Source organism: Nanorana parkeri, unplaced genomic scaffold, assembly GCF_000935625.1.
Source record: "Nanorana parkeri isolate BGI_ZX_2015 unplaced genomic scaffold, ASM93562v1 scaffold1321, whole genome shotgun sequence".
Taxonomy (NCBI): Eukaryota; Metazoa; Chordata; class Amphibia; order Anura; family Dicroglossidae; genus Nanorana; species Nanorana parkeri.
In genome coordinates, this window is record NW_017307589.1 from 266775 (window position 1) to 279476 (window position 12702).

Sequence of the window (12702 nt, forward strand, 5' to 3'; positions counted from 1 at the left end):
ACAGAGAAATTGTTGTTTATGGTGATAATTAATGTTTGAACGGAAATTATATATTTAAAGATATTTTATAATAAACGGCTGCTACAGCCATTTTATATCCAACCTGGTGTGGTCCATTATTTAAGGTGGGCATGGGTCATGGAGGGGTTAAGGGTTGTAGTCAGCAGTGGGTGGTTGGGTCATAGGACGGCTGTGCCTTACCCTGTCAAGAAAGTCCTGGAGCAAAAGGCAAAAGAATAGGCCAATGACGGTATCCTCAATGAAGCACTCTGGTTGGAAAGGGGCAGGACTTTTGGTGGGCATAGTAAAAGCAGTTTCAGAGGGGCACAAAGAAGAAGATTTTAAAATGGCTGACATGTACACTTCAAATACAATAAATAATTAGGCCACACCAACCCATGTAACCTTTTTGAATGGTGATAAATGATGCTGTCTCCTCAGGCACAACTTCACAGAGTTGAGGTTTGATCCACTCTATTGTGAACCATACATTTTATTTTTACCATATGGGGCAAAAATTATAGCAAAAAATAAGTACCAACAGCAGCAAACAGGTCTGACAGAACAGCAAAGTGACATATTGCTTGGATGGGGTCTTGTTGAAGACATGCATAAAACAAAACTGGCTGGATTGGCTCATTACATTTGTTGAAAATTCTTTAACAAAAAAATGCTCCAACAAAATAGAAATTATAACCTTGTCTTAACCCTTCCAGTGCCAGAGTAGTTGGTACGAAGTTGCCCCCCATCCTCCGGCCGGGGAAGAGCACACCAGGGTCCTTCTGCAGTTTTTACATGTAGGGTTAGGATGGGGGATTTGGCAGGTCTTCAGGAAGCCCAGAACGTAGATCGCTGTGTAGAATTTGTGTTTTGTCTAACAAAATAATCAATGTGTATGTTTTCAGTTAATATGGGATGTGTGTCATGTCTCCTCATTGGGTTCAGGCAAGAGCGGCTTCCTGTAAAAATCCCTGATTTAAGAATCCCAGCTCTTGCAGAGATAAATGTGCTTTTTTTTATCCTCTAATAATATAAAACAGTCCCTAAAAAGGTGAGTTTGTTACTGTGAGGAGAAGGAAGGGATCAGTGCAAACAGGCAGGCAGTAAGAAGGATCATATGTTCCCTGGGAGAGAGATTACTCCATCCATTGACTGTTCGTGACACAAGGAAGAGGGGTGTCTGTGATCCAAGCGTGGGCATACACCATTGGATGGGTCATTTCTAGTGCTGGCATGGGTGGAGTGTCATATCCCCTCTTAGATCACATTTTCAAACAGTTGCATGGACTTCATGATGTTTTCATCCTGAAGAAAGAAGAGAACACTTGATTGCCAGATTCTTTAACTGAAGTTACAATTCGTAAAATGTTTCTAACACAAAGGCCTTTATTTAAAATGGTTTCACTTCCTCAATATGGTAAGAAACACCAGTGTTTGGGTCCTGATAAGGACTGGCGCACACTATGTTGATCAGCTATTCCTCATGTCAAGGTCAAAGGACAAAAAAGGCAGAGCTTCAAGGTGTAATGTCAGTACTTTTTGTGAAGGTCTTAAAATGATGCACGGATATAATACAAGGAAACAAGTTTACTGGTCATAAAGTGACACTAAACTCAGGCGTTACAACCTAAAAATGCATTCACGTGCCTTAACTATTAACAAATATGTAACTTATTCATGTATCAGTCAGCTGTAAATCTTCAAATCATCTCTGAATTGGTGCTGACACTATCCTTCCTTCTGGAGGGGGGCTACTTTTGTTCCCCATGGTCCCTGTGTGTGTTATAAAGTAGTCACTGCTCCAAGCTCGCTCCTTTGATAGACTACAATCTCAGTACAAATTAGTAAACTAAATGTGACGTAGTCTATCACAGGAGCAAGCTTGGAGTGGTGGCTACTTTACAACACACACAGGGACCATGGGAAAAAAAGTGGACATCCTCCAGAAGGAAGGACAGAGATTCATAGGTGATTTGAGGATCTACAGCCGAGTGATACACAAATAACACACATTTTTGTTAATAGATAACACACTTGAATGTATTTTTAAGATTTAACTCCTGAGTTTAGTGTCACTTTATTGGTAAATCCAGCAATGCTACAAAGTGCAATAACTTATGGCGGCCAGTGAGATCTGAGTTCACTAATGCAACCCAAAGCAACCAGAAAGCTTTGAGTTCACTACTGCCAGAACATTGAAAGTTGAACTCTGATTTGTTGCTATAGGGTATTGCTTTTTTTGGTAACTGACTGTGAAATGTGTATGTTTACCAGTATAATTTTCAGTGCCCCAGAGAAGCAAAATAACATGGACAAACAAGGCCAAAAAAATAACCTTTTGGCAAGTCTCCAGAAATTCATCAATGGTCACAACTCCATCATGGTTTCGGTCCATTTTCTGTAAAAAAAAAAGGTCACAATTAGAGACAGTTAAACATGATGTATGGATTAGAGAAAGGGGCTTTGTGTAATTTTCAATAAGGCCATAGACAGTAGAAGAACATAACAGTCTCCATTATCAAAAGGTTATACATGGATGGACTTTCTCCTAAAGACTTTATATATGAAGGTTTTTTTAGATATATTTTGTATAACATAATTTTCCTGTTAGAGTTAAAAGGCCTGGCAGGCAGAATTCTCATAATTCTAGTCTGTATCGATGTATTGTGTTGTAACAATGTATGTCTGGTGTACAATCTGCGGTAAAGATCAGCAAATGTTGGCTCTATATAAAATAATAATAATAATAATAATAATTCAAGCAGGATGGACTCTGCAAACCAGTGAGTTAGAATATGGAATGGGCATAAAATGTCCCACAGAAATGGTTTATGTGCCCTGACATGTCCCAGTCAGTGACGGCTTTAACTACATACACAGCTAATTATTATATAAATGTCTAAAGCAAAACAATGAATATCTGGCATTTTAATGTAAAATTTACCTGGAAAAATCTTTCCACATGCTCTATCGGTGCATCATCTCTTAACATGGGGTAAGTGTACCTCCCCATCATGTCATAGATGGACTTCATTATGGCCAGCATCTCCTAATTGTAGGAAAGGCATAGAATATCAGATTTTAAGGAAGCGTTTCAATTGTTAAGGGTTATTTTCAATTCTGGAACATGTTCATTGAATTATAGTTAGTAGATTTGATACAGTTTTAGATTTTTATATATTAGTTATGCATAATTATTTCTGTGCAGGTTCAAAAGAAACATAGTCTCATGCAGGGGCGTAAATAGAAATCACAGGTTCCCATAGCAAAATTTTGTATGCAGTCCCCCCACCTAAGAAAAGTACCTACCTTCAGAACACGTTCCCGTGCCTGCGCTGTCTCCCTACCCCCAGAACACGTTCCTGTGCCTGCGCCATCTCCTTCTCTTCAGCTCTGCTCCTGCTGGCTCTGACGTCAGAGCCGAAGAACAGATCACTCTGCTGCTCACTGCTGCAGAGCCCACCATAGACCCCACATAGCCCTCCAGAGACCCTGCAGAGCCCATCTGACATCCTCCAGAGCCCATCATAAACCCTACAGAGCCCACCTGATACCCTGCAAAGCCCACCTGAGACCCGACAGTGCCCAGCTGAAATCCTGCAGAGCCCACCTGACACCCTGCACATACCAGAGACCATGCAGGTGTATAAACCTACATTGCTGCTCACATGAAGGAGGTATGACAGTTCACTCATGGTCCTGAATGCCTCATAAAAGATATGCAATAAATGTTGAGGTCAAGTGGGTACCTGATCATTAACTTGAATGGGTGACAGTTGCTGCAAGTAAACGCCAGATTAGGGATTCCTGTGCATGAAAATGCAAGTTTGTGACACAGGAATCCCTAATTGCACCTGAAATATAGGGGACCCCCCATTCCAATCCCCACATAATAACATACACATACACTCCCCCCGCACACATAATCATACACCCCCACTACCAATCCACCCTCACACATAATAATACACTCCCTCCCCCCCACACACACATAATAAACCAAGCCCTCAGAACACATATTAAACTCCACCCCTCCCTCCCAAGCCCCCAGAACACATATTAAACTTCCCCCCTCCTTACCAAGCCCCCAGAACACATAATAGACTTCCCCCCTCCCTCCCAAGCCCCAGAACACATACTAAACTATTGCCCAGCAGAGTACTGATTTACATTTTGCCCAAACATTTACAATCATCATGTTTGTGAACAGCTGGTTCCAAGTCCCTCAGCTCAGCTTCCCTGCTTTTCCTGTCCAGTACAGGATCACAAAGGAAAGAGCAGACTCCAGCAACTGTTCATCTATTAGCTTGGAGAAGTGAGGAGGGAGGAGAGAGGGCAGGGGGGGTAGCTTGATTTGCTCAGTCTGTGTGTTTGTGGAGACACACACAGCTTACTATCACACACAAGGGTGACTGCACAGCACTCTGCTTGAGAAAGGGGTCACTCTAAAACAGGAAGTCAGGGCCAGTTCTCAGGTGACCAGCTGATTCTGCAGGAAACTGAAACTTTCAAACATCAAGTAGCAACATCCATTGTGCTTTCATCAGCAAATGAAATAGCATAAGATCTCTTTGACTTTAAATTTCACTTTAGAATTAATAGAATAAATAGAGAATGTTGCTATCCATTTAGATAAGAGATAGATTTGCGTTCCATCATGTAGGAAAAAATTAATATGGGACCCATTGCACTCCTGACCGGATAGTACCCATAAGTATCAGGTGGGTGCCTGAGTAACAGCAGATGCCTCTGCAGAGTAATGTAGAGTAAAGGAAAGTCACTCGCACTCCAGCTTAATTGATAGTCAATATTTATTGACCTCTGCAGTGTCACATCAAAATGGTGACGTTTCGGAACCGAGTGGGAGTGCGAATTACTTTCCTTTACTCTACTCTACACTCCCCCCCCATCATGTAGGAACTGACGTGCATCCCCTCCTCCTTACTGTGGGTGGGAGGAACTGTATAGTATGAGACACGTTAGATACAACCAGAGCATCGTGTTGTTCATATTTTGTTCCTAATAGTAAAATATCTAAAAGAAACGACAGTTTTGTTCATATATGTAAAAAAAAAATCAAGGCAACTGGACCTGCTGTATGTTTTTTGAAGATCTTTCGCTGGTCAGCCGACTAGCTTTCTCAATTCTGAGAAGAGAAAACTAGTCAGATGACCAGTGCAACGTCCTCAAGAAAAATGCAGCAAATCCAGTTGTCTTGATTTATATTTTACAGATATACCATGACCTGGATGAATGAGAACCTTCACAGACACAGTTTTGTTGTGTTATGAAATACATTGCAAAACAAGCTGACATACCTCCTTGGTGATATATCCGTCCTTATTTATATCATAGAGATTAAAAGCCCATCTTAATTTTTCATGGACAGTTCCTCGTAATAGAATGGACAAGCCAACCACAAAGTCCTGTAGGGGAAACAGGAAGATGAAAAAAGTTGTTATAATTATAGTATATTTCTCAAATGTTGGCAGTTGCTTCTAATTTGGTGCAGATTCCAGCAAAACACACATTGCACAGACATGAGAGGTGAGGCATGCAAAACACATGTAAGGGCTTATATACATGGTCAATGCCTCCAAGAAACTTCATTTCTCGGAGGTGGGTAGGCACAGGAGTGTGCACTCAGTAACTGTTCGTATGTAACCGCACATCTGAGCACTTACAAGCTATTAGAGCCAGATGAGTGGCCCTGGATGCAGACAGTTTGTACCCAGGGCTGCTCATCTGTCCCTAATTGCGTGTAACCACTCGGATATCCTGTTGCATGTGAACAACTGGGGTGCCCATAAGCTTGTCATTGATTTGTAAAGGCTGCTGGTGGCAGCTGGTCGCACACACCTTTGCATCCCCACCACAGAGAGACGCTGATTCTTGGCGGTGTTTGGCCCAAATGTGAACAGGCCCTTAATCTTGCTGAAAACATGCCACACTGCACCTGCAAATGCACGTGGGGGTAACCTTGAAGCTAAACTCCAGGCAAACAGCTATGTAAACAATTGAAATACTTATGTGTGAACTATCTTACCTACCAAAAGTATTCCAATTCTTTACAGACAGTATTATGATCCAGACATTCCTGCCAGACAGCAGGTCAAGTCAATGCCTTCACCTTTCCTCATTGCAGTAAAGCAATACAGCTTTTTGACCCACTCAGACATCCCAACCTGCAAAACCTTATTTCAGGGAGGTGCCCGTCTCATTTCAGGGAGGTGCCCTTTCTGTTTTTTTGTTTTTTTTTACAGCGGCCGTCATCAGAATATAAAAGAAATAATAATGATAATAATAATAATAATAATAATATATATATATATATATATTTATTTATATATACATCAGATTTTTGAATTGATGTTCAAGTATCTGTCAGTGTAAAGGTCACAATTTATTAGACAGCCCAAGACCTTTTTAAAAAAATGCTGAGGAGTAAAGTAGATCTCAGTGCCTGTACCTGCTCTCAATAGTAGTCTATGTCCGCCCTCTCTGTGCAGCAAGTAGCTTCTTCCTTCTGAGAGCAAAGCCTCGTTCTGAGGCTACTCTAGAGATCACATGACCTTCCTCCAGGAGGCAAGCCTCACTCTGAAACTTTACCCACTGATGTCTTACCGGAAAGGTTTACTCCGAGTAAACCTTTCAGGGAGAAAATGCCTCTCTCGCGGACGTCAGAGAGCCGCTGACTAATAGAGGGAGACTCCCTGAACATCAGGGAGACTTGAGATCCCTGACCCACTTGCCTGCATCCTGTTGATTCGTCAGTGCAGTAGCATAACCTTACTAATGAATCACCTCGCAGTAGCCCGCTATATGCTGACTTTGGGTTATTGGAGTACATCAGGAAATGTAAATGTACTCTTGTGACCCAAAGGGGAAGTTAAGCCAAAAAAAGGTTTGGCGTTACTTTTCTTTTAGCTGGATTATATGGTGATCTATTAGAGCTTTACATTGTAGAGATCAATATTGTGTGGGGAGAACTGATGATCCCTGTTGAATCACTTTTTCAGATTCCATTTTGTCAGTGTAATATTATGCAACATATTATGAAATGTATCTCATAAGTAGGACTGTTTAGTAAAGATGGCATAAGATAAGGCACACTAGCAGAAGTAAATGATATGACATCTAAAATGACAGGTTAAAGATATTCCACTATACGATCACATTCTATATGTATATTATATTAAAGAAAAACATACATACTATTAAATACAGCTAGAGACTTTAAAACATTTAATATACACTTAAACACGTTTTGTCACTTGTTCATGAGACAAAGTTTGAAGTCACCCTTCTGAGAAGGGGCGAGCTGTTATCTTAAAGTCATTGGAGAAATTGCCATTCTAGGAGTTTTTTAGTTTATCTAAACTCAGACACTTGCTATGTATACGCGAGGAACAAATAATGCTGATTCAGGATGTATTTTGAATTATGTTTAACTGAACAATGTTGTAACCTAATCTTTATCTTGATGTGTGAACCATTATAAGCTGTGGCCTTTCCCCACACGCGTGTGTCAAATAAACCTTTTATCTGATTTGGATCTACTCACAGACTGTTGCTGCTTTGCTCTTAAAATTCTGTAGTCATTAAGCAGTTAAAGGAGATCTATGAGGTGAGCCGACCTGTGACAATGAAACTGTCACACGTCCGGAAGTGAGCGAACACATACCGTCGCCCACTCACTTCTCGATCCTGTCCCTGCAGAGAGCCGTGACTGTCACTCACGGCTCCCTGCAGGGATTCCCCCCCTCCTAACTCCGATCCTCCAGCGATGACTGGAGGAACGAACGGGGGGTTCAGCTGGCTCTGCCTCTAGATAGGCAGATCCAGCTGTCAATCATGTAGCTCGCGGTATACTGAACTTTGGGTCACGGGAGAACGCTAGTTTATGTCCTCCCGTGACCCTGAGGAGAACTATGGGGAAAAGCACTGACCCCATAGTTCTCCTTTAAATTGCAACTGAAGCCAGAACTTTTTTAGTTTTGGATGGAGTGGAGAGGGATTAGTGGAGAGGGATTAGAACACCGGTCAGGTTTTTATTGCTGTTTGTGTCCCCATTAGGGAGATTCACCCTCTCTATTTGTCCTGGTGACCGTTATAACTGAGAGTAAAAGAAAATCTCAAATTTGGGTTGTCATTAGAACAGGAATAGATGGGAAATCTTCCAATGGGTACACTAGATCCGGTGACCTTGCTGACCACCAGGGATTTCCTGCTCTTTGAAGGGATTTCTTCTTACTTTCTGTTGTGGTTAACGGATAGGAAGTAAAGAGAAATCCCCCCAATGGCAAAAAAACAAACAGGGGTTATAACCCAGGGACGTGCAGTCGGGAGAGGCAGGTGAGGCTGAGCCTCACCTAGTATTTTGGAGGAAAAAGCTGTCAGCTTCAAGTCTGAAGCTGACACTTTTTTCTCCATTCAGATCGGCTTGTAACAGGTTACACAGCAGGGAAATCCTCCCCGCTGTGTAACCTGTCATGGACGGAGCGCTGCCTGTTAATTACCTGTTTTGACAGGTAGTTAGGTTACACAGCAGCGGGCTTCCCCACTGCTTGTGTAATGTTTCTATTGAGAAAAGTTCTACTCTTTGTTAGAGGTGTGAGCTCTGTGGATGGTTTGGACCAATGGCAAAGCACTATTGGTCCAAGCTGTCCAATCAAAAAAAGAAAAAAAAAACCCCACTGAGGTCATTGATCTTGATGCCTCAGCAGTGACAAGCAAGTGAGGGACAGGGAGGCTCCTCCCTATCTCCTCCCTTCCTCCTTCACACTAGCTTGGGCACCGGGTTGGGGCGGGGCTTCGCCTGGCAGGGGCGAGGCGTCGTCTGGCGGGGCTTCGGCCGTTGGGGGGCGAGGCAGGACATGCTAGGGGCGAGGCTGGGGAATGCCTCACCCGGAACCAGAGGTACCGCACGTCACTGTTATATCTTTCCCCTACTCTATCCAAAGCTAAAAAAAATATTTTGGCTTCAGTTGTACTTTAACATCTAGGTTAGTGCCCAGTGATGATCCTGATTAATTAGCACCTTGAAAAGCTTCCTAGGAATTTGGTTATCGTGCCAATGCTTGTAGTGCCACTCACGCTGCACAAGCATACCTCCTAACTGTCCCTCATTTGGAACCCAATCCCTCTGTCCCTCTTTCCTCCTCAGTTGTCCCTCTTTGTGTTCTGATGTACAGATATCTATGAAATATTCTATTTAACTACCAAAAGTGTTATTCTGCACTAATTCATTCCTTCTATCTCTTCATTATCTTGTTTGCTATTTTGAAAAGCCAGTATAAAGGAAAATTGATAGTGAAAAATTACAATTCTGGGTTTGACCAATCATTTTGGGCATATTCTTAATGAAGAACTCCAGGAAAATCAAATCTTACCCCTTGCAGTGGGGCTACCTCAGCACTTCAAGGGTTAAGTGCTCGTTTTGTCTAGGGAGCTAAAATAACAGAAAAAGAAAGTTGCGAGGTATGCACAAACCTTTCCTATGTTAATGGAAACAGCACCAAATCCATCATTTGATTCAAGCTTTGTTATGGATGAAGCAAATTTGATCCAAAGATACCTTTCTTATGAGTGATTACAATTAAACATGACATAGCTACAAACATTGAAATAGAGTGGACACTGACAAACGTGACTACTACTACTATTGATCATTGACATGTGCCGGCTCATTGATTTACTTGCACTAGGCTTAGCAATCCTAAAATTATCGCCACGTTAATGAAATCCTATCTAGATGCCCTAACCAGTTCTAGGATACTGTGCGTGTTCAATATATGGCACTACATAGTTATGAGAATTGTTATAAGTGTTCACGTTTGCTGACTGAAATACATTTTCAGATATCACATGGGTCAGTAAACGTACAAGTATCTGTATGATAACCACATACTGTATATTGGCAAATGCTTTTGCTACATAACTAGGGGGTCTATTCACTAAGCTGCCGTAAGCAGCCGAGTGAATGACTGACCTGAAGCGAAGTGAGCCGCTCCTGGGGCCGAAGCTAGCCGAAGGATCAGCCGAAGCTACGGCTAGATCCTTCGGCTGCTTCGTGAATAGACCTGCCACCAGTTCCCTTTCTGTAACCACTCTGTAGACCCATAAATCAGTTAAAGCTTTGTACTCTGCTATATGTGGGGTGGGACGGAGCTTCTCTACCAAGGGCAATGACAGACCTAGGCAGGGGATGAGGCTGACATCCCCTGCAGGCTGAAGAAAATGTCTAAAGTCTAAAGACTCCTTTGAGGCAGCTGGGCCATCCACTGTCAGAATTTTGGGCGATTCCTGTGAATTGGATGAATCATTAACCATTTATCTAACAAAGGCCCCAGGCAGGTCCTGCAGATCAATATGTGAATTTACTCCAAGCTGTGCTATTAGCATTTACCACAGCACAGGGAATAAACCTTCCAAGAGCTAAACTGCTGAGCTGTGTAGTAACAGAGCACAGACAACAAGACCATGCAACCTCCATTCAAGTGAGGAGAGCTCAAACAGCTGTCGGAACATACTGAAACCAGGCACTAAAACAAACAGCAGGGTAGAGACCCGTAGAGATCAACAGAAGACCAATAAAGGGGCACCCAAGACGCACAACTGCAGGGTAGAGGCCAATAGAAGACAAATAGAGAGCAAAAGAAGTGGTACCCAGGACACACAACAACAGTGTAGAGGCCAATAGATGGGGCACCAGAGACATACAGCAGCAGGGTAGAAACCAATAGAAGACCAATAGAACCCGAGACACACACAATAGCAGGGCGGAGACCAATAGAAGGGGCACTTAAGACACACAATAGAAGGGTAGAGACCAATAGAAACCAATAGAAGACCAACAGAGTCCAGTAGAAGACAAATAGAGACCTACAGGAGGGGCACCTGAGGCACACAACAGCAGGGTAGAGATCAATAGAAAACGACAGAAGGGGCACTTAAGACACACAACAGCAAGGTAGAGACTAATAGAAGACAACTAGAGACCAAAAGAAGGGGCACCTCAAACCACACAACCGAGACCAATAGAAGAAAAATAGAAGGGGTACGTCAGATACACAACAGCAGAGTAGAGGCCAACAGGGACCAATAGAAGGGGCACCTGAGACACACAACAGCAGAGTAGAGACCAACATAGACCAATAGAAGGGGCACCTGAGACACACAACACATGGCAACCAGAACAGGCCATGTCATGTACGCAATAGCTCATCTACATCATGAATGTAGGCCAGTCACCACAGACAGTCTATCAGTTTGCATTGTGAAATTCTGTAACGTTCTGATTTATACTTTCTTCTTTCAACATAACCTGATCACATAACATAAACAATTTTTTCTTTTAAATCAAGTAGACCCTTTAAGGCTGTGCCCTTCCCAAGGCCTGCCCTTCCTTTCCATTTATTTACCTCAAACTTGATTGCTCCACTTCTGTCCAGGTCAAAGGCGTTAAATAGAAAGTGCGCATACATTGTGGCATCTGCAATCACAGAGAGAAAAAAGGGTTACTAAAAATGTATCAGCATTCGAGCAAATATTATACAGATAGATTTACTATGCCCATTGTAATGTCACAAAATGATACAAACTGTGAAAAACATGAAACAGGGCTGTTCATATGAAATGCTGTGAGTGCAGCACAACCTGACTACAACCCCAACCAGAGGACCTGCCTGAAAAGATAAATAGTATAGAACTCATCCAGTCCAAGACATGTCTGGACGTCTTTTATCTCTTAGTTGGGTCCAATAACACTGTTACATCTGATGGCTACAGATATATCCCAATTATTTACAACAACCATTACTATCCACATGCGTCAAGGAAAATAGCTGCATTTCAATATTGGTTGTATTTCATTACTTCCCTGGTGTATGGACTCTCACTAGTGTGTTTCCACTTCTGCAGCCTAATTGGGATAACACCGATTCTAGGTTTGTTACATGTTTCTCATTCACATAGCATAACTTAAAGTGACATTAAAGGAGAACTATGGGGTCAGGGCTTTTCCCCATAGTTCTCCTAAGGGTAACGGGAGGACACAAACTAGTGTCCTCCCGTCATCCTAAGCTCAGTATACAGCGAGCTGCAGCTCGTGGTATACTGGGACGCCACAGCTGAAACGCATCCCGACAATTATGTCTGGATCTGTCTATCTAGAGGCAGAGCCAGCTGTACCCGCCCCTCCCCCGTCCGTTCCGCCAGTCAGCGCTGGAGGATCGGAGCGGGTGGAATCCAGTCCCACCCCTGTCACGTCTCTTTGCCGTGACAAGATCAAGAAGTGAGCGAACGCCGGTATGTGTTCGCTTACTTTCCGATCTACTGAGCCGACCTGTGACAGTCTCATAGTCACAGGTGGGCTAGAACTATGAGGTGAGTGAAAAGTTCTCCTTTAAAGGCAAAAGGGTCTAAGCTATTTGTTATCACTTGCTATGGATGCTGCTCCATGATGTTGAGAAGTTTCAATTTCCTGCAGAGTCAGCTGATCCCCTAAACACTGACCCTAATACCCTGTTTTAGGGTGACTCCTTTTCCTTGCGGGGTCCTATGGAGCCACCCTTGTGTGCGCTAGTAAGCTGTGTGTGTGGTGGGGAAGGTGGGGTGGGGGGTTGCTTCTAGTGGTGCACTTTACCGGTAGGGTGGTTAGGGATGGGTGAGGGGGGTTCTGGTAGTTTATGAGGAAAGGGG

General features: G+C 42.9%; 1 protein-coding gene across 1 annotated transcript in view; it reads right to left on the reverse strand.

Annotated features, from left to right (window-relative positions):
* Positions 1 to 1010: 1010 nt before the first annotated feature.
* The window catches only part of KCNIP3 (potassium voltage-gated channel interacting protein 3), a 20456-nt gene continuing 8764 nt past the window's right edge, over positions 1011 to 12702 (reverse strand). Inside the window, exons 4-8 of the mRNA XM_018569323.1 lie at positions 11424 to 11494; positions 5319 to 5426; positions 2945 to 3049; positions 2336 to 2398; positions 1011 to 1305 (exon numbers count right to left, since the gene is read on the reverse strand). Coding sequence (XP_018424825.1) covers positions 1258 to 1305; positions 2336 to 2398; positions 2945 to 3049; positions 5319 to 5426; positions 11424 to 11494 — 395 coding nt within the window. The 3' untranslated portion in view covers positions 1011 to 1257. The remainder of the gene's footprint in view (positions 1306 to 2335; positions 2399 to 2944; positions 3050 to 5318; positions 5427 to 11423; positions 11495 to 12702) is intronic.